Source organism: Lontra canadensis, unplaced genomic scaffold (assembly GCF_010015895.1).
Source record: "Lontra canadensis isolate GAN:19392208 unplaced genomic scaffold, GSC_riverotter_1.0 scaffold75, whole genome shotgun sequence".
Lineage (NCBI taxonomy): Eukaryota > Metazoa > Chordata > Mammalia > Carnivora > Mustelidae > Lontra > Lontra canadensis.
Window position 1 is genome coordinate 3,371,415 of NW_022631069.1, and position 20,052 is coordinate 3,391,466.

At 47.6% G+C, this 20,052-nt stretch overlaps 1 protein-coding gene across 1 annotated transcript in view; it reads right to left on the reverse strand.

Annotated features, from left to right (window-relative positions):
- Positions 1-20,052, reverse strand: part of PTGFRN (prostaglandin F2 receptor inhibitor) — a 78,867-nt gene that overhangs the window by 3,895 nt on the left and 54,920 nt on the right. Inside the window, exons 5-7 of the mRNA XM_032881337.1 lie at positions 15,905-16,330; positions 10,665-11,084; positions 2,377-2,484 (exon numbers count right to left, since the gene is read on the reverse strand). Of these exons, the coding sequence (XP_032737228.1) occupies positions 2,377-2,484; positions 10,665-11,084; positions 15,905-16,330 (954 nt within the window). The remainder of the gene's footprint in view (positions 1-2,376; positions 2,485-10,664; positions 11,085-15,904; positions 16,331-20,052) is intronic.

A 20,052-nucleotide genomic window follows, 5' to 3' on the forward strand; every position in this document is an offset into this window, starting at 1 on the left:
GGGCCTTCCCGCCAGGAGCAGAGGCTCTTGGTGCCTTGAACATTCTCACACCCCTACCCTCTTCCAGAGGACTGGCTTCCACGGATGGGAGCCACTTCCCGGAGATTAAGAAACACCCCTGCTCCCCAACCATCTGGACTGTGTGCAACGACTGGGGAATGGTGGGGATCTAAAAGCCCAGTGCCTTACCTCACGGAGGCTGTCCTCTGTGGTACCACCGACGCTCCAGAGCTCCCCGGGGGAGTCAGACTTGCTCTGCATTCACATCTTTGCCTGGCTTCTTTCCCTGCTCTGTCTCGACTCCCTCGCTCCCTGGGAGCACATCGTCAATTAACCACCTGCACGCTTGTTTCAGGCTTTGTTTCTGGAGAACCTGACCCAAGACACGGCCTCTAAAGGGCAGTGATCTGCCTTGTCCCTCCCCTCTCAGCACAGGAGTGCCCTGGCACTCGGCCCACTTGCACGGTATGCCCTTTCCAAAAGAGAATTCCTTCACAACCCAGCAGGTGCGTGAGGAAAAACTAAATTACAGCGTGTGCTTCATTATTCAGAATCTTCTACCCACATAGTCCAAGAGGGCAAAGTTCTGGAAAACTGTGATCTGCATGATAACAGCCACCTATAGCTTCTGTAATCACCCCGGAGGAAGACTTTTATATTAAAGCCAAAACCGGTAACCCATTAATTTACCAAGAAAGAACATTTAAATGATTTATTTTTGTTTATATCATCCATGAGCTTCGAGGGTAAACATGGTTCCAATTTCTGAACACGATCCCCTCCCCCATTTTCTGGCAGCCTCTTCTACTCTCACTTTCATTTTCTCTTCCTAATCCACTCTGTGTCCCCAATCCTCCACACCCCAGTGACCTCAAGACCTGAGCTACCCACCCTTTGCCCTTGAGAACACAGCTCACCCATGGGTGGCTTGGATGGACGGATTCCTTCTTTTCTTCTACCTTCTTTTCCCTACCTCTGCAGCTCAGCCATGTTTGGGTTCCCTGAGAGAGCCAGTTTGGGACCCATCAGTTTGTGCAGGTGTCAGCAGCCTACAGCCAGCAGGCCGAATCCAGCCCACCAGCTGTGTGTGTCAATAAAGCTTCATGGGAACACGGTCAAGCCCATTTGCTTACATCCCGTCTATGGCTGCTTTCACACCAACAGCCACAAAGCCGAGTAGCTGCTGCGGAGACCATCTGGTCCAGGAGGCCAAGACTTCCTACTGGAGTAACTGCCGACCCGGAACTAGTTACCACCTGCACCTCTGACCCAAGGTCCCGAAGAAGCTGGATCTCGGCTGGTGGCCACTGGGCCTTTGTTCCTCGACGCCAGCTCTGCCCAGTCCCCTACTCATGCTGTCCACTCTGGTTTCACTGCAGGCCGTCCTCACTTTGCTTACAACCTGCCCTTGCTACAAAATGAATACCCTCTTCCGCTTTCCACCCCAGGGCCACAGGCCCAGTGGTCTCTGCACAGAACGCCAAGAGCCTCATACACTTTGGCCTTTGAAAGGTGCCAATCGGTGAGAGGCCCGGGCTCTGCCTGTGCTGGGGTGGGCGGTACAAAGACACCCAAGGACAAAGCGTATGGGAGAGAGTGCAGGTCCCACGCAGCGGATCAGGTTCTCCACGGTCTCATTAGGAGAAGGCAGCAGTGGGTACCGTCCTGTTCGGCAACAGACACCTTATGTGCCTTTAATGTCCCAAGGGTCTACAAGCAAGGTGGGGACACCAACTGGTCACTGAAGAAAAGGTGTAAGATTGACAGGCCAGAGCTCTTAGGCATCCCATGGACAATGCTAACATTTTTTGCAAAGAGAAGGTCTACAACGATTTCCCAAGAATTTAAACTACCAAAGTACCATCTGGTCACTTGCTGCTCGTTTACTCTGTTCCATCCTCCACCGAGAGTTAACACCATCTGATAGTATATTATATGAGGATTGCTTTCTTGTTTATCTCCTTAACCAGGCTGCAAGCTCCAAGATACGGGGCGTCTGGCCCCTCCTCTAGAACAGTGCCTGTTACTAGCAGCAGCTCAATAAATATCTGAATGAATCAAGGCTTAAAAGACAAACTAACGGAGCTGGACCCTGCTGATAGGTTTCAAACCAGCCTGAACTTGAATCAGCCCTGGAAGGGGCCTTGGACAACTCCGATTCCAACATCTGGTGGGTTTCCAAATCATCTAACAGACAGAGGCATTCATCAGCAAGGATTTACTCAACACCTACTGAGTACCAGGTACAGAGTGGGGCAGTTCAGGGATTCGCACAGTCTAATCCATGACCTCGGCGTCCGGGTCACACAGTGGGGATGACACGAGAGGCATTTACAGAAAGCGACATGGGCAAGGGGAGAAGACAGACAGAAATACCTGGATCCAGGGCCGCTCCTTCAACAGTGATGATACAAAACAATTTGATCAGGTCTCCCCGGATGACTGACGGTGTGTCTGAGTGCACGGAGGCATTAAATACAGGCCCTGGAAGAGAGTGAGAGCCCCTCATTATTTCCGCTCACGCTTCTGTTTCAATTCCACTCCTGGTGCTCTCATGAGCATCTGTGGGCAGCCCCCCTTCCTTGGACCTGGGCGAGATGGTGTTCTCAGGCTGCTTCTCTTCTCTTCAGAGAGACAAGTGTGTCAGGCACAGCCAAATGAGCAATCGCCTGAATTACACCCACAACAGAACTCTTTGTTTCTGGCTTTTCCTTTATCCCTTCTCTGATGACAACCACGGACCCCCTGGAAGGCCACCCCTACCTGCTGCCTGGGTGTTGCTTCTGGTTCTGTGTGGTTCACTTCCAGACCGAGGTGGCAGGAGAGCAAAAGGCACGGGACTGAACCAGTGACACTTCTGGCCCCGACGGAGTGAGAGGCCTCACTGTGCTGGGGACAGGGGCTCTGCCATTGGGAGGCTGAAATGCAGTCAGGAGACAGAGATGCCAACCATGGCAACATTCTGTAGGGGACAGTGGGAGCACCAGAGGCCCGGCTCCAATCTGTCAGGGGACATCGAGGAAGCACGGGTTTTGCTTCAAAATACTACCCAGACTCACACACCTGCACAAGAACATCCCCTTGATATTCAGTTCGTTTTAAAAAAGACTCTTTCAGGGCACCTGGGTGGCTCAGTGGGTTAAAGCCTCTGCCTTCGTCTCAGGTCATGATCTCAGGATCCTGGGATCGAGCCCCACATCGGGCTCTGTTCAGCGGGGAGCCTGCTTCCCCCACCCCTCTGCCTGCCTCTGCCTACTTGTGATCTCTGTCTGTCAAATAAATAAATAAATAAAATCTTTAAAAAAAATAAAAATAAAAAATAAAAAAGGCTCTTTCCTTCTTCCAGAGACCAAAAGATGTGTCTACCCAAACTAAGCTAACTGTGCAAGGCAGAGATGCTCCCACTATTTTGAGTTGTGAGCACAAAAATGAGCAACAAAATAGGAAGTATAAAGATTGAACACATAGAATTTAGTGCCAGAATTTAATAATATTTACCATAGAGTCTGCTGGATGCATCTGACTGTGGGTACAATTATTGTTATGCTATTTGATGACGAGGCATAAATAAGTGATTTTATTAAATTTAAAAAAAAGTATGCCTTGGATGGAAGGAATCTAGCTCCTATCCCCTTCTTAGAGAGAGGGGCTATGTACTACCTTCCTTTTTTTTTTCTTAAAAAACCTTTCATTCCTCAGTTTCAGGTGACAGCATCGCATAGCTTTAAGTCAACCCGATCCTAAGAGCCCAAAATTTACCTTATCCTAACAAGAACAGGCAAACCTGTAGAAGGTTCCAGAATACCAATGCCATGGGATGCTCCTTGGGTTCCCCGGGAAGCAAAAAGAGATGGCCCTGGACACTGATTCTGAAAATCATTAGATGCTAACAACACAAGTATTACTACCTTTCAAATCACATCACCAAAAAGGAAAAATAAGTGGACTTTAACATACACAAAAATGACTGAGAAAGTGTGTAAGAGGTCATGCAAACCAATGAGGCAAAGAGCTAGAAAGGCTGTGTTTTTACTTCACTGTGAGCGGTAAGATGAATTCATCGGACTCTTTCCTCAAACCAAGAGTAGGAGCAGTTGGTGTTCTGCTGGGAGAAAGGCGAAGGGTGAATGGAGGAGATGGGAGAACCTAGGGAGGTGGGGCAGCCCTGAGCAGGTTGCGGTGAGAGCTCAGACTAACCAGAGAGCGGCAGAAGGGCATCAACTCCGGGCGCAGGGGAGAACGGAACGGGACGGTGGTCATGGAGCAAGGGGAAAGGAAGGAAAACAGAGGAGACAAGGAAATCTGACCTAGTTGTGGGTAGCCTGCCCTTCAGTCAACCCCTCTCCCAGCCACAGTTCCCACAGGTCCTGACCACCGTGGATTTGCTCTGCTTATTGGAGTGAGGTGGGACAGGATTAAGCCAGTGGCTCTGACTCGGCCCAGTATTCATGACTGCGGAGCACCTCATACCACATATGGCCACCTGGCAGCACAGGCCGTGTTTTTTTTCTCTGACTAGAAATTTTGCAGTCAAAAACAGAGCTATACCAATGGGTTTCTTCCAAGTGTTCGAGGCCCCTTCTAAGACCCCACAAAATGGTAAAACAGAAGGACCCTTATAATGGATTTAGGTTCCTAAATTTGAAACAGCACACAAAGACTTACCAATTTGGACACATTTCACTTTCTTTTCTTTATATTTCCAAAGAAAACCCCACATGCCTTCTAGGTCACAAGTTATGGTTCTCATTTCCCCTAGTAGCTGTGGCTATAGGAACAAGAGAGCATCTATGCTATGGCTTGCCATGTGGACACAGGTCTGGGAAAAGGCCTTCATTGTAAAATATTCACAGCAGTGGATTTCCTTCTAATGAAATCAGCAACTCACTGTTTATGTGGGTCATTATCCCAGGCTTGGATATATTTTTAATATGGTCAATTTCTGTGGTAATGCTGTTTTTGCGAGGGAATTTGTCTGGTTAACTTCACAGATAACAGACTACGGCACAGAGAATTTAAGTGAACCAGAGTCACTAGATGTCCCCCAATTCCTAGCCTCCGGAGAGTAGGTGGACCACACTCAGCTTTCTAAATACAAACGTTGACAGAACATGTTCTAACTCCAGCCCCTAAAAAGGGCTGTAAATAGCAGTCCTCTTGTGAGAGCCAAAATTGCAGACCATCTGCATGACCATCAATAGGGTTAAATGACTGACTAAATTCTAGGAGGTGTAGTCATTAAAATTATTTACCTAGAATTTGTTTTAACACAAAAGCTACTGATCTTAGAAGATTAAAGGGGGGAAAGCAGGTCACAAAACTGTACAGACAGCCTGATCTCACAGCCATGAAGAAAACATGCAAGGGAAGATTTCTAGGAACATAAACAACACAAATGAACAGTGTCCGGTAGGCTATGGCTAATTCTTTTCCTTCTTTCTACTCTACCATATTTTCAAGCTTTTTTCTATTAAGGAGAAAAACTTTGTTCTTATTCTTCTTTAAAGGCCAACGCCCTGAACACCGTAACATTTTTTTTTTTTTTTTTTTTTTAGATTTGTTTATTTATTTATTTGACAGAGAGAGATCACAACTAGACAGAGAGGCAGGCAGAGAGAGAGAGAGGGAAGCAGGCTCCCTGCTGAGCAGAGAGCCCGATGCGGGACTCGATCCCAGGAACCTGAGATCATGACCCGAGCTGAAGGCAGTGGCTTAACCCACTGAGCCACCCAGGCGCCCCGAACACCGTAACATTTTATTTGTATTTTCCCCCTGACACTTTGGGTCAGTGAAATTCGTGACTCAGCTGCGCCCCTTTGGAAACATGGTCTGCATACCAAGAGGCCAGCACCCCAATACCGGGGGAAAGAGAGGCAGACACCAGGAAGGACCTCTCTGTTATGGGTATCTTATGGTGTTGTTGCTGATTTTTAGGAAGTGAAGACTTTTCAGTATCAAGTCAGTATTTGCTGGGAGCCATTCAGGGCGAGGGTGCGGTGCTGGGTGGATTGGATGGCCACTTCTCCTAATGAAACTGTGAACTGGCCATGACAACTCTGTGGACTAAAGAAAATAAAAAAAACTCAGCCAGTCTGTTCAACCTGGAAGCTCCAGTCATTTTATCTGTTATACAGAGATGTAAAGAATTGAGAAATAGACTCAATGCCCATTCCTCACCCAGAAATACAAAAGATTTTATGTCTCCCCTGTTTCCCATAACAGTTCTAGCGAAACATCAAATAACAAATGTAAAACAAGATGGAATAAACTCCTACAGAGAATAAAACAGCGACACAAATAAAAGACAAAAACCCCATAATCATCTGACTCTCAAAAGACACAGAGAAAGCATTTAACAACATCCAACATCTCCTCATAGTGAAAACACTCAACAAACCAGTAAGGAAGGGAAACTTCCCCAGCTCAATAAAGGGCATCTATGGAAAACAAACAAACAAACAAAAAAAAAAACAACAACAGTTTCAATGACTTTTAATGGGAAAAGGTGGAAAACCTTCCCCGTAAGATCAGGAACAAGACAAGGATGTCCACTTATGCCACCACTATTCTACATTCTACTAGAGGCGCCAGCCAGGGCAATTAAGCAAGAAAAAGAATTAGAAGGTATTCACTCTAGAAAGGAAAAAGTAAAATTGTCTTTATTCACGGATGCCATTTTATTATATTTAAAACACCCAAAGAAATCAACCAAAAAACAATTAAAACTAATAGTAAGTCCAGCAAGGTTGCGGAATCCAACATCAATATATAAAAATCAGCTGTGCTTCTATGTATTTGCAAAGAACAAATGGAACAGGAGATTGAGAACAATTCCATTTACAACAGCAACAAAAAATAAAATACTTAGGAGAAATTTAATGAAAGAAGTTCAAGATTTGTGCACGGACAACTACCAAACACCACTCACAGAAATTAAAGAAGACCCAACTAAACAGAAAGATGTTCCATGTTGACACATTAGAAGGCAATACTGTGAAACGGCAATACTCTCTGAACTGATTTACAGATTCAACACAATTCCTAGCAAAGCTCCAGCAGTCATCTTTGCAGAAATTAATGGGTGATCCTAAAATTCGTACAGAAATGCAAGGGACCCAGCATAGCCAAGACAATCTCGAAAAAGAACAAAGTTGGAACACTCATACTTGCTGATTTCAAAATTTACTACAAAGCTACAGTAATCAATCAAATGTGGTCCTGGTATAGGAAAAGACATACAGAGCAATGTAACAGAACTGTGAGTCTATAAAAATCCTTACATTCATGGTTAAAGGATTTGTGACAAGTGTGCCAAGACAAGTCAAGGGGGAAGGAAGAGGCTGGTCCACAAATGGTTGACTAGAAGAACCAATGGGTGTTCACGTGCAAAAGAACAAAGCTGAATTCCCATCTTCTGCTACACACAAAAATCAGGGCACCTGGGTTGCTCAGTGGGTTAAGCGTCTGCCTTCAGCTCAGGTCATGATCCCAGGGTCCTGGGATAGAGCCTCATGTCAGGCTCCCTGCTCAGCAGGGAGATCTCCCTCGGCCCTTACCCACCCTCTCCCCACATTCACGCACTCTTCTCTGTCTCAAATAAATAAAATCTTAAAAAAAAAAAAAAATTAACTAGAATGGGTCATAGCACTAAAAGTAAGAGCTGAAAACTGTAAAGTTCCTTAGAAGAAAACAGAGGCATAAATCTTCACAACCTGTGATCAGGCAATGGTTTCTTAGCTAAGACAGCAAAAACACAAGCAACAAAAAGAAAAATAAACTGGACTTCATCAAAATTACAAGCTTGAGTGCTTCATGGGATACCATGAGCAAAGTGAAAAAACTACCCACAGAGTGGGAGAAGATATTTTTAAACCATGTGTCTGTTAATGGGCTTGTATCCAGACTCTCTGAAAAACTTGACTACTCAACAATGAAAAAGATGAATAACACAATTTAAAAATGGGCCAAGAATCTGTATAGACATTTCTCCACAGAAGATACACATATGACCAACAGCTACCATGAAAAGATGCTCAACACCAATAGTCATTAGGAAAATGCATACTAAAACCATAACAAAATACAGCTTCACATCCACCGGGTCGCCTACGATAAAAAAGATGGAGCATACAGGGTTAGTGAGGATGTGGCACACTTAGAAGCCTCACACATGGCTAGTGGGAATATAAAAGGGGGTAGCTGCTTTCGAACACAGTTTGGCAGTTCCTCAGAGTTCAACAGAGCTCATATGACCCAGCGTCACTCCTGGGTGAGAAATGAACTCTGATGTCCACCCCCAAGACTTGTACACTAATGTTTACATCAGCATTATTGACCGTAGCCACGAGGGTGGAAACAACCTCATGCCCGTCAGCAGATGAATGGATAAACAAAATGTGGTCCATCCACACAACAGATACTGCTCAGCCATAAAAAAGAACAGAGTACTGACGCGTGCCATCACGTGGATGGACGTAGAAAATGGTACATCAGATAGAAGAAGCCAGTCAGAAAGTCCACATATATGGTTCAATTTATGTGAAACATCCAGAAGAGACAAATCTCCAGTGACAGAAAGATTAGTGGTTGCCAGGGGCTGCGGATGGGAAGGCAGTACTAATGCGTACAGAGTTTCTTTCTGGAGTGGTTAAAAACTCTGGGATAAAATCGTGGCAATGGCTGCACAACTCTGTGAATATACTAAAAACTACTCAATTGTACACTTGACATGGGTGAATTTTATATGTTAACTATAATTCAATGAAGCCGTTATTAAAAAACAATAAGTGGATACACAATAAAAGAAACCTGTGCTTTCTCTGCTCTTTCCAAATCTAAGGGTTTAAATCAGTATTTTCTCCTTATTAAGCTAAATGTTAACAGACTTAGAGCATGCTAGAAGATATTGAAGTTTATATTAATACAAAATAATACTAATAAAAACTTTAATGGAAAAATACACTTTAAGGTCTAGCTTACCTATACTCTAAAAAGTAACCATGTAATTCAACAAATATCTTGTATTCATTATGCTGATTTAATTAATACCTGAATTTTTACAGGTGAGTATAAATTTACACAGTCAGAAACTTCTAATTGGAATCCATGGCAAATTTAGTGAAAACATTCAATATTAAACTCATAAATGATGATCCTTCACCTTGATATCCTAAATAAAATTGGGGGATCAAAAACTTTTAACTATCTACCTGCTGAAACACACACACACAGAGATTATTTCAGAGGAGTTTAATGAATTACACGGACAAATAAGAAATATTTCTATTTAAGAATATGTATCCATACCATTAAAAAAAGTTGACCTTTCTGTCTTACGGCATAAAAATGTTTTACTTAGCCAAAAACAAAATCAATTAAGAATAGACATAAAAATGCCGGTTTTTTTTTTTTTTAAGATTTTATTTATTTATTTGACAGACAGAGATCACAAGTAGGCAGAGAGGCAGGCAGAGAGAGAGGAGGAAGCAGGCTCCCCGCCGAGCAGAGAGCCCGATGCGGGGCTCGATCCCAGGACCCTGAGACCATGACCTGAGCTGAAGGCAGAGGCTTCAACCCACTGAGCCACCCAGGTGCCCCAAAAATGCCCGTTTTAATTAACCTTGCCATACATGACCACCGCCAGGAACTAGTCTTAACAAGCTGGTTGACAGATATATTCTACCATACCAGCACAGCTCTGGCAACTCGACTAATTGACGGGAAATCTTTTTCCAGTCCTAAAGCAAGATGAGGCACAGGGGTGGGATACTCATCCCCTGTGTGGAAATACCGCTCTGTAAGTCAGGCCAAAAGTAGTGCCCATCACCTTCAGTCCTAGAGACCCCTGATGAACTTGGCTCTGAACCTTGCACATGCAGCAAGTCACGTAACCCCTGTGGAGGTGCAGTGCCCTTTTCTCTTTATTTATACTCCATAGTGTTCTCTAAAGAAGCTAAAATTGCTGAGTTTTGGTTCATCTATTAAAAAAAGGTAAAGAGGGTAGTATGTGCATACAAAAATTTGTACAGAAGAGCTCCTAATGGTCCAAGAAGTGGAAACACCCAAATGGCCATTGTTTATCCAAACAAAATGTAGTGTCCCCACACTGTGGAATACTATTTGGTCATAGAAAGGAATGAAGTACTGATACATGCTATAACACAGACGATCCTCGAAAACACTGTACAACAATTAAGAATAAAGACCAAGAAAGAAAGCAAGAAAGCAAGAAAGCAAGAAAGAAAGAAAGAAAGAAAGAAAGAAAAGAAAGAAAGAAAATGCTATGTTACAGTGGTAGAAGATAGATGTGAGGACCACATATTACATTCCATGAATGCAATGTAAAATGTCCAGCACAGGTACGCTGACAGAGACAGAGAGTAGATGAGTAGTTGCTGGAGGGCTGGGAATTGAAGGGTGTCAGCTAAAGGAGACAGGATTTCTTTGGGGGATAACGAAAATGTTCTACAAATCAAATGTGGTGATGGTTGCACAACTCTATGAATATACCGGAAGCCATTGAATGATACCCTTGTAATGAGTAAACTCTATGGCTTGTGAATTACATCTCACAAAGAAAGCTGTTTAAGAGAAACAAAGCCACTGGCTCAAAATCCTAGGGTCACGTTCTAGTTCAGTCTGTGTTCAACAGGGTCCCCGCTCACCTGCAGTTTGGAAGTCAATCTCAATAGGATTGGAGAGACTGGTGGCTGCTTCTCGCCACAGGCTGCCCCGGACAGGAGACCAGGCTGTCACCATGCAGCGGTACAGCCCCGCATCGGAGACCTGAGTCTGGTACATTCGGTATCGAAATTCATCTTCCTGTACTTTCTCTAACACAACACCATCCACCCGTGACGCATCTGTCCAATTCTCCAGCTTCACCACAGAATCCTGGTCCAGGGAGATGATGTACTTGGTTTCGTTGGGACTGGAGAGGTCCCCCACAGGCTTCTCCGCGGTGATGAGAACAGAGTAGCGTGGTGATTTAATATTCTTGGAAGACACTTTGCAAGTCATCTCAAATGTATTTCCTGCGGCAAAGAAAGGCTTCGGCTGCCTTGCCTTCACCACGAGCACAGAATCTGGAAGGAAGTACCAGAAAGAGGTGATTCCCAACAGGACTAGTGAAAATGGATATGCATCTGAAAGCACAATGACACGGAAATTGGAATTTATTTGCAAATTGCCGCACAATAGCATTTAAGAAAATCTGGAGACTCAGAAAGAAAATCACGTGTATCTATAAGCAGGCTACAAACCACCCTGCTGGATGAAGCAGAACAGTCTGAAATGATTTAATGGGTGTTAGAGAATCCGGCAGACTGCTGGGATCCTTAAGGATGTGAGGCAGGGCTCACGGTTCATGAACAGGAGGAGATGTGCCGGAACCTAACTCCCAAGTCCGGCTCTAGACCATGCCAAGACCTCTCCCTGAGGTTCTGCTGGGGAAAGCGCAGGGAAAGTCTGCTTGGAAGATCAGAGCAAGGGAGATATGAGTTCTTTCTGTTAAATCTATATGACGGTCACAATACAGAACAGATTGTGGGTCAGGGGCATGGAACACACACCTGTCCGTCAAGTGATTTCCACAGAGAGGACATTTTAACATTTTGAGCAAGTGTCCATGGCTACGTTAACTTTAGGTTTAAGTATGTTACCCCCTGCTTCTCTGTGAAAAAAGAAATCCCTAATCATATACACATTAGAAGCCATCTATATTCTAATGGCTCACTGTCAGGCACTTGGAAGGTACTTAAATATTTGTTGAATGGATGAATAAATGAATTAAACACAGGCTTTTTATCCTTTAATAAGATTATTAATTCTATAATCTGTCTCATTATAAAACAAAACTTTTACATTAGGTTTGGTAGGAATAGCTATTCTGCCAAACCTATTAAGCAGAACATGTATGTCGGAGTCTCTCTCCACGCTCACGGATGCCTGAGGTTCCAATGAGCCCCCTACATTTTTCCTGATTCTCCTGTGAGTTTGGTAATCCAACCATTCATTGAACAAGTACTTAGTGAGAGCCTCCCGTATTCCAGGCACTGGGAATGCCACAGTAAACAAAGCATACAGAAGTCCTTCCCTTTATATGCTAGTGAAGGAAGATGAACACAATAAGGAACACAAATGGCATGGTTAGATGGTGATATGCTTGAGAGAATAAAGCAGGGAAAGAGGAGAAAAAGAATGTGTGTGTGTGTGTGTGTGTGTGTGTGTGGGCAGGGAGAGACATCATAATTTTACACAGAGTGTCCAGGGATGGCATCCCTCGTGAGGCATCAAGGAGCTGCGGAGGTGAGGGAACGAGCCCTGTACCCATGTGGGGAACAACAACCTAGGCAGAGGGAAGAACGGGCAGAAAGCCGAAAGGCAGAGGTATGCCCAGGGTGCTGGAGGCACCATGGGAAAGGCGGAGGGGCTGAAGAGGAGCGAGCATGGGGGAGAGTTATACGTGAGGTCAGAAGATAAGGGGAGCTAGATGCCATAGGGCATGCAAGGCTACCAAGAGGACCCTGGGTTTTGCTTTGAGTCAGATGCGAAGTCTTTGAAGGTTAGGGCAGAGGAGTTTCATCATCTGACATTTTAAGAGGCTGCCCCAGCTGCCATGTGCATGGGCAGGAGCAAGGAGAACAGTCAGGAGGGCAGTGATGTAATCCAGGCAGGAGGTGGTGGTGTCTGGCTAACAGGGAAGCGTGGCAGGGGCAAGACTCTGAGTCCCCGGGAAGGATGAGGAATTGAGGATGAAGGTTTTGGACTGAACAAGTACAATGAAGGTGCCAGAGAAGGCCAAAAGAAGACCAGAAGCACCATCCTGAATGGGAGTTGGAGATGCCCGTTAGATAAGCGGAGGTGCCAACGAGGCAACAGAGTGTTGAATCTGGCATTCTGGGAAGGAGTCTGGGTTAGAAATATACATTTGGGAGTTCCTGGTGTGTAAGCAGTGTTTCAGTTCACGAGGTTAGAAGACATCACCAAGAGAGGGAAATCAACTAGAGAAGAAGTCCGACAACTATGTCTTGAGGCAGTCTCATGTCTCAGGCTCAGGAAATGAAAGATGCAGCAAAGAACGTGGAGAAGGAGTTGCTGTGAGGTGGGAGGAAAGCTCGGGGAAGGGGCGCCCCACAGCCAAGGTATTTCTGGGAGGAGGGAACGACCACCTGCATTAAATCCCACTAAGTGAGATAGTGAACAACGGGATTTTGCAGGATGTCAGTCACTACTGATCTTAACACGGGGACCAGGGGCAGAAGTTTGATCAGAAGCAGGCACCAGAAAGAAAAGGAAGAGAGAAAGTGGAGACGCTAAGTATAGACAAATCAAACGCTTTGGCTGTAAAAGGAAAGAAAGAGCAATGGCTGGGGGCAAAGGGCTTTGGGGAAGGGGAAGACAGAGGGAGAAGTAAGGTGAAAATCACTTTACAAAATACAAAAGCAGGAACAGGTGTTTAGAGGCCAACAGGAAAGGTCCAGAGAAGACAGGAATATTGATGACATAAAGAGAGACAGGCCTCGTGCTCGACCAGTGAGAGGGCCTGGCCTTTGCTAGGACACAGGCTGCGGGCAACCCTGTAGAAATTCTCTTCAGGGAGAGAGAACCCAGGACCAACAGCTGAGGGTGAGGCAGGGAGAGAAGGTTTTCAGTCAGGGTAGGTGGTATGCAATAATCATTTTGGAGAGCAGGGAAGTAAACAGATTATGGAAATGCAGAATGATTGCCAGGCAGCTACGAGAACCAATTGACAGAAACAATCACAGACTTAAAGTGAAGCCAGTCAACACGTTTAAATGTTTTTATCCAACTACAAATTTGTAGGTAGGGAGGTAACAGAAGGTTGGCTTTGGACTGCCTTGTGGTCTGGCCAGAGAATAATGCAAAATTAAGTGGGGCAAGGGAGACTGGGGTGCAGGGGGTTGTTATGGCCAGGAATCTAAGTGGCATGACTGCCTGTCTAGTCCTCTCTTCCACCCCTGGACATAATCTAAGAACGGAAGAGGGTGCTAGAAATGATATGGGGAACGGCGCCTGGGTGGCTCAGTCATTAACTGTCTGCGTTCGGCTGAGGTCATGATCCCAGGGTCCTCAGAATGAGCCCTGCATCAGGATCCCCGCTTGGTGGGAAGCCTGCTTCTCCCTCTCCCACTCCCCCTTCTTGTGTTCCCTCTCACTGTGTCTCCCTCTGTCAAATAAATAAATAAAATAAATCTTTAAGAAAGAAAAGAAATGACACGGGGCAGCAGGCGCAGAATGGACTGCCCTGGACAGCTGGTCCAGCTACATGAGAGAGAAATGGAGGCCAACACAAGGTGGTAGGGTTCATGGTGGGCTGCAGGGGTGACGCTGGAGGCGTACAGGGAGTGATCGAGAAAAACAGACGGTATGTTTAGAGAAGAGGATGCATGGAATTGAGACCATGGAGGGCTTTCAGCTGTCACAACTGAAATGGTCTACTGCAGGGTGTGAGACCGGAGAAAATGACCAAACCAGAGGGAAGACAAGATGACTCAAGCGGAGGATGGGGGACCGAGAAGGAGACATTGATCTTCACCAGGGTTCCCAGCCCTGACTGCTAAGGAGAACTGGCTTAAAAATTCCAAAGCCCAGGGGCGTCTGGATGGCTTGGTCAGGTAAGCATCCAACTTTTAGTTTCTGCTCAGGTCACGATCTCAGGATCGTGGGATAGAGCTTCGCACAGAGATCCGCACTTAGCTGGAGTCTGCTGGAGATTCTCCCGACCGTCCCTCTCCCCATCTGAGCACACCTGCTCACGCACTCACAGACATACACACATACATGCATATACCCATAAAATGTTAAAAAGAAAAAATCCCAACGCCCAAGGTTGTATAATCCTCAGACCAACTAAGATAGGTCCTCTGGTGGGACTCAAGCTTCAGTGTTTTTTTTAAAGCTCCTCAGATAATCATGAGGTGCGCGGTCTGAATGTGGGCCAGCGTTGTGTGTGGAGAGAAGCTACGAGTCAGTGAGAGCACCAGAGAACACGGCTGTGACACAGAAGTTAACCACTTCCCCGAGGGAATGAGGAGAACCCAGGAGTCCAGTGAGTGGAGAGGGGCACGAGCTGATGAACAGGTCCTGCTGTATGAGGAGAGTGAGAAGGAAACCCCTCTGCTCAGGAGACCCCAGGGCCAACAGTGGCCTCAGTGGGAGGGCGAGGTTGGTCATGTTTACTGTGGGAAAGAGCAAGGAAGGTTCCAAGCTGAGTGTCAGGCAACAAGAGATTCTGCTGAGTCGCAGAGAGCCCTGTTTGGGGTTGGGGACAAGGAGAGGGTGGCAATCAGTCAACGGAGCCATGTCAAGGGGCATGTGGTCCTTCACATCCAGGGGCACAAGGGGGACTAGGAGGCCTGGGCTTCCTGTCGTGCTGGACTTAACAAGTCTGATGTCCCAACACAGTGCTCCGAGGATCAAGAGGAGATATAGCAAAGAAACCGTCTCCCTTGAGTTCTTATCACCCCTCCCCGGAAACAATTTTTCTGACGGAGTGACCGGCACCTCAGGGGTATGTGCAATAGTCTGGGCCCCCCAACTTTACCCTCTAACCCCCCGTTTGTGGCACTGCTCCCAGTAGGAACTCCCAGACATGAACACACCCCAAGGCCCAAGAGCACCCGGCAGAGCAACAGTGACAAGGGCTGTGGGCACCGCGAGACGATCGTCAACAGCCACCAAGCACCAGCTCTCTCCCTAGGACTGAGCCTTCACTGGCGTCAGCATCTCAAAGGGGTTCATGCTGTTTTTAGAGCAGTAGTCACCTGAGCTCACATTTTCTTGGATTCCTAGCAGGGAGACCCAGCATATAAAACCACGCAGTGGGACGACATGGGCCACAGCAAAAACCCCAAACCTGAGCGAACAAGAATAAAGCGCCCACCTTCGGATGCCCAAAATATGGTGACGGGTTTGGAGAAGACATCCTTGCTCTTCACCCAGCTGTCGTTACGCTGTCTGGTCCACGCAGACACAACACAGTAATAATTGCCTCTGTCTTCCTCTGTAGTCCTTTGGATTCGGAAACTGAATGTGTCTGTGTGCTCCTTAGAAAAAATGAAGTCTCCGTCCTGGGCGCGCTGCTTGCTCCGGTCCCCATACTTGAGTGTCCAGTCCCCATTCATGACCGCCAGGAGCTCGCTGGCCACCACGTCGTCGCTGCGCCGGTTCACCCGGTAGTACCAGGACACGGTGAAGCGGACGCTGGCCTCCAAGCTCTTCACGTCCACTATCCGGCACTCCAGCTCCGTGAGGTCGTCTGAAAACTCAGGGACTTTCGAAGCATTCAGGTACACTTGGTAGTCTGGTTCTGAATGAGAGAGGTGCCAGGATAAAAACAAAACAAAAAAAAACAAAAAATCAGACAGCAGCACACTAAGAATGAGCAGAAGGAACAAGGCAAGCGCTACTCTTGTCCAGATAATCAAATGCCTGTCCTACTAACTACAGCGATGGAAACGGAAGTCTTCGCCCTGGATAGGAAGGATCCAGGAAGAGTCTGTTTCGGAAAAACTCGTACAACACCGCACCACCGTGGTCCCCAGGACACCTTCCTAGGCCAAAGCCAAGTATCTGCAATCCGAGTCTGGTCCTTTGCATAGGGCTGGGAGCTGCCGTCAGTGACCCTGGGGGTGAGTCCTCCGAGATGGATCTAAGATGCTCAGGGCTCACACTCCACCAAGGTTTTGCGTAGAATGCCAAGCAGAGCCCACAGACCTTCCAAGCCGCCTGCTGGGGCAGCACAGAAAAACCCCATCCCAGAGTACATACCAGCACTTGAGGCCAGTCCCCACCCAGGCCTGAGCTCCCACCATCCCTGGCCAGGCTCCAAAGGCAAGGCCCTCGGGGCATCATTCCCCCTGACTCTCATTCTCACCTTCCTGGTCCTCTGACTTTTTCGGCTCAGTCTGTGCTCAGTGGTCAATAAACAGCCATCCTCGCACTCCTGAGATGACATCTCCTCGCGGCCATATGTAACCCTCTCACACAATTCTCCAACCCTGAAGCTGGCTCCCGTGGATGCCGGCTCCCGTGGATGCCGGCTCCAGTAAAGCCCGCTCCCTTAGGACCACCCCACTCCCCTGCCCAGGACAAATTCTGACAGGGGTGCAAGGAAAGCCAGCCCTCTCCTGGCGTGCCCTGCCGCCGTCGCAGCCCACTTCTCTTCACTTGTGTGGAAACGCCTTCTTCCTCTGACATTCCCTGCACCCGTTTCATCCGTTTTGGGGACTCTACATTTCTGTCTTCGCAGACCCCTAGGCCTTCCTCCACACTTGCCAAGAACTGGTGTTGGAACCTCTCTGTCGCCTTCCTCCCTCTGTCCCCACCCCCTCCCCAGGTCATTCCCAATGACCTGAGGAACTCCAGCCCCCATACCGTGTCACACCACTGTGGTCACCTACCAGCAGTGGCCTTCTCCTCTTGACCACCCTGCAAACTTCCACTCATTCTTCAATGTAACCTCCCCTGGGGTCCCCTCCTAGGTCCCCAAAGCATGGCCCCCTTTCTCCATGCTCCCACAAGCCGTGGAGGGACACTTGGTCAACAGCAGCCCCTCCCTGTTATTACAGGTTGGGTCCCCAAGCTCCAAATACACAGCCTTGTATGCAGTAGGCACTCGGTCAGTGGTGTGCTGCCTGGCTTTTAGGGAAAGCTACATTTTTCTCTTGCGGCACATGGCCTACTAGAACATGATTTCTCCCTGAACAGAACTTTTCATCTGCCACCACTATCTTTATTTCCAACACCTCAATCAAACAGTTTATTTAACATTGCTTTTATTTATGACTCATTTGGATTATAAACTGCTGAGGTCAAGGAATAGTTCTTTTGTGATTTACGCTTCTAATAAAATGTGTAACATCATGACTTCTCTAAGAATGATTCACTGGCCAGGAAATGGAGAGAACTCAAAATCCCAACTCCTTCAAATATCATCCTCACGAGCATTTAGTGCCCCGAGGGTGGTCCCCATGGCATATATAATAGTTAAACCAGCGGGCCCCAGCTGCCACCAGGAGCCCGCAGCGTCATGAGGTGGACACTGTGCAGGGACACCACACACTGCTAGAATGTCACCCTGCCTTCTCCCCCAGCAGGCGAGCGTGCCAAGGTTGTACAGCTCGGGGGTGTCCTGCCTCCTGGCCAGAGGGCTAGCACCCCACACTGCTTCTGAGGTGACACCGTCTATGGGATAAATACCACCGAAATGCCTTGACGCCCTCACGTGCAGAAGACAAGGTGCTCCCTGTGACCCTGCATCTCAGGCTTTAGACCCTTCTCTCCCGGAGAGCAACCCAAGGGCAGGCAGGACACCCAGGTTCCTCCCACATGGCAGGGACAGCCCCGCGGGCTGGCTGTGCATGGGGCACAATGGCACCCCTCCATCAGGGCTGGCCGGGGACGCCACACCATCACAGGTGCTCAGGACACAGCAGTGGCTGCCGCTGCCACTCATGGAGCCCGCCTCCCATGCGGAGCATCATACAGAGCCCCTTCCCGTGCTCCCGTTACCTTGAAAGACAACCCGAGGCCGTGAAGAGCAATAGTGAAGAGCCAGGGACCTGGAGCCAGACTGTTGGGATCCGGCTCAGCCAACCACTTGCTGTGTACTCAGGCACATTCCCTCACCTCTCTGGTGCGTCACTTGTGAAAACAGAGGGAGTAACAGTAACCAGCTCACAATGCGGCTGTGAGGATTAGGAGTCAAAACATATAGGGGAGGGGCGCCTGGGTGGCTCAGTGGGTTAAAGCCTCTGCCTTCGGCTCAGGTCATGATCCCAGGGTCCTGGGATCTAGCCCCGCATCAGGCTCTCTGCTCAGCGGGGAACCTGCTTTCCTCTCTCTCTCTGCCTGCCTCCCTGCCTACTTGTGATCTCTCTCTCTGACAAGTAACAGCAAAAACAAAAACAAAAAACAAAAAACATACAGGGGTGCCCAGCCGACTCAGTCAGGAGACTATGTGCCTCTTAATCTCGGGGTTTGAAGTTTGAGCCCCATGCTGGGTGTAGAGATCACTCAAATAGAAAGTACTTACACATGAAAGTGCTTAAACTAGCGCCTGGTACGTGTCCGTATGTATATATTCACACACGTATATACACACATACGTACGTATCTGTGAACTGCTGTTCACCATCTCAAAGCTTCAGAGAGTCAGTCACATGCCCATACAGCTCAGAAGTGGCAAATCTGAACCCGGGGCCATGTGCCTCTTATCACCTTTCAAGCATAGCTGCACCTCACAGATGGGCCAAGCTCCCTGTCTTCTGAATTCCTTATTTTCTCCCCACCATTGACTGGCTCATAACCTGGAGCAACACAGAATGCCATGACTGGCAATGAGAGGGCTGTGGTCTGCCACCAGGGATTGGACCCAGGAAGACCGCGCCCCAGAGGCCATCCTCTCAGCCTGGATGACCTGCACCATCCAAATGGCCAGGAGGCAACCTATGAGATTTCCCTTCTGTCTCATCGGTCTCCAGCTCTTAGGAAGAAACCCCTCGGTCCTTCAGGGTTTACTTCCTCCCCCTGAGCATAATCCTCCACAGTGGCACTTTGAAAATTAAGGCTGTCCAAGTTAGCACAAAAGATGGTAGAAAAGCGGTGACCTCAGTGGTCAGACCATGGGACACACGGAGGAGGCAGGCGAACTAGCTCCCGTACCATCCACCTGAGCAGCCCTCTCACTCTCCTCCTATACCCTGGCCTGGAAACACCCAGGGTGCACTCCCTGGACCAGAACCCAGATGCTCCTCTGGGTTCTTCCTTAGGCTCAGACCCTAACACAGGCACAGAGTGGGCTACTAGGCATCTCGGTTTCATGCTTCCTTGGCATCACCAGCACAACTGTACCCTAATCCCCTCGCTCCCCACCTGCCTCTGCCAATGCACATATGCATGCACACACATGTGTGCAAGTATACAAATATGTGTGCGCATTCACACATGTGTGCGCACACATGTGCAGGTATACACACATTCACACATTTACACTCGTACATGCATGCACACGTGTGCAATTCACTCATA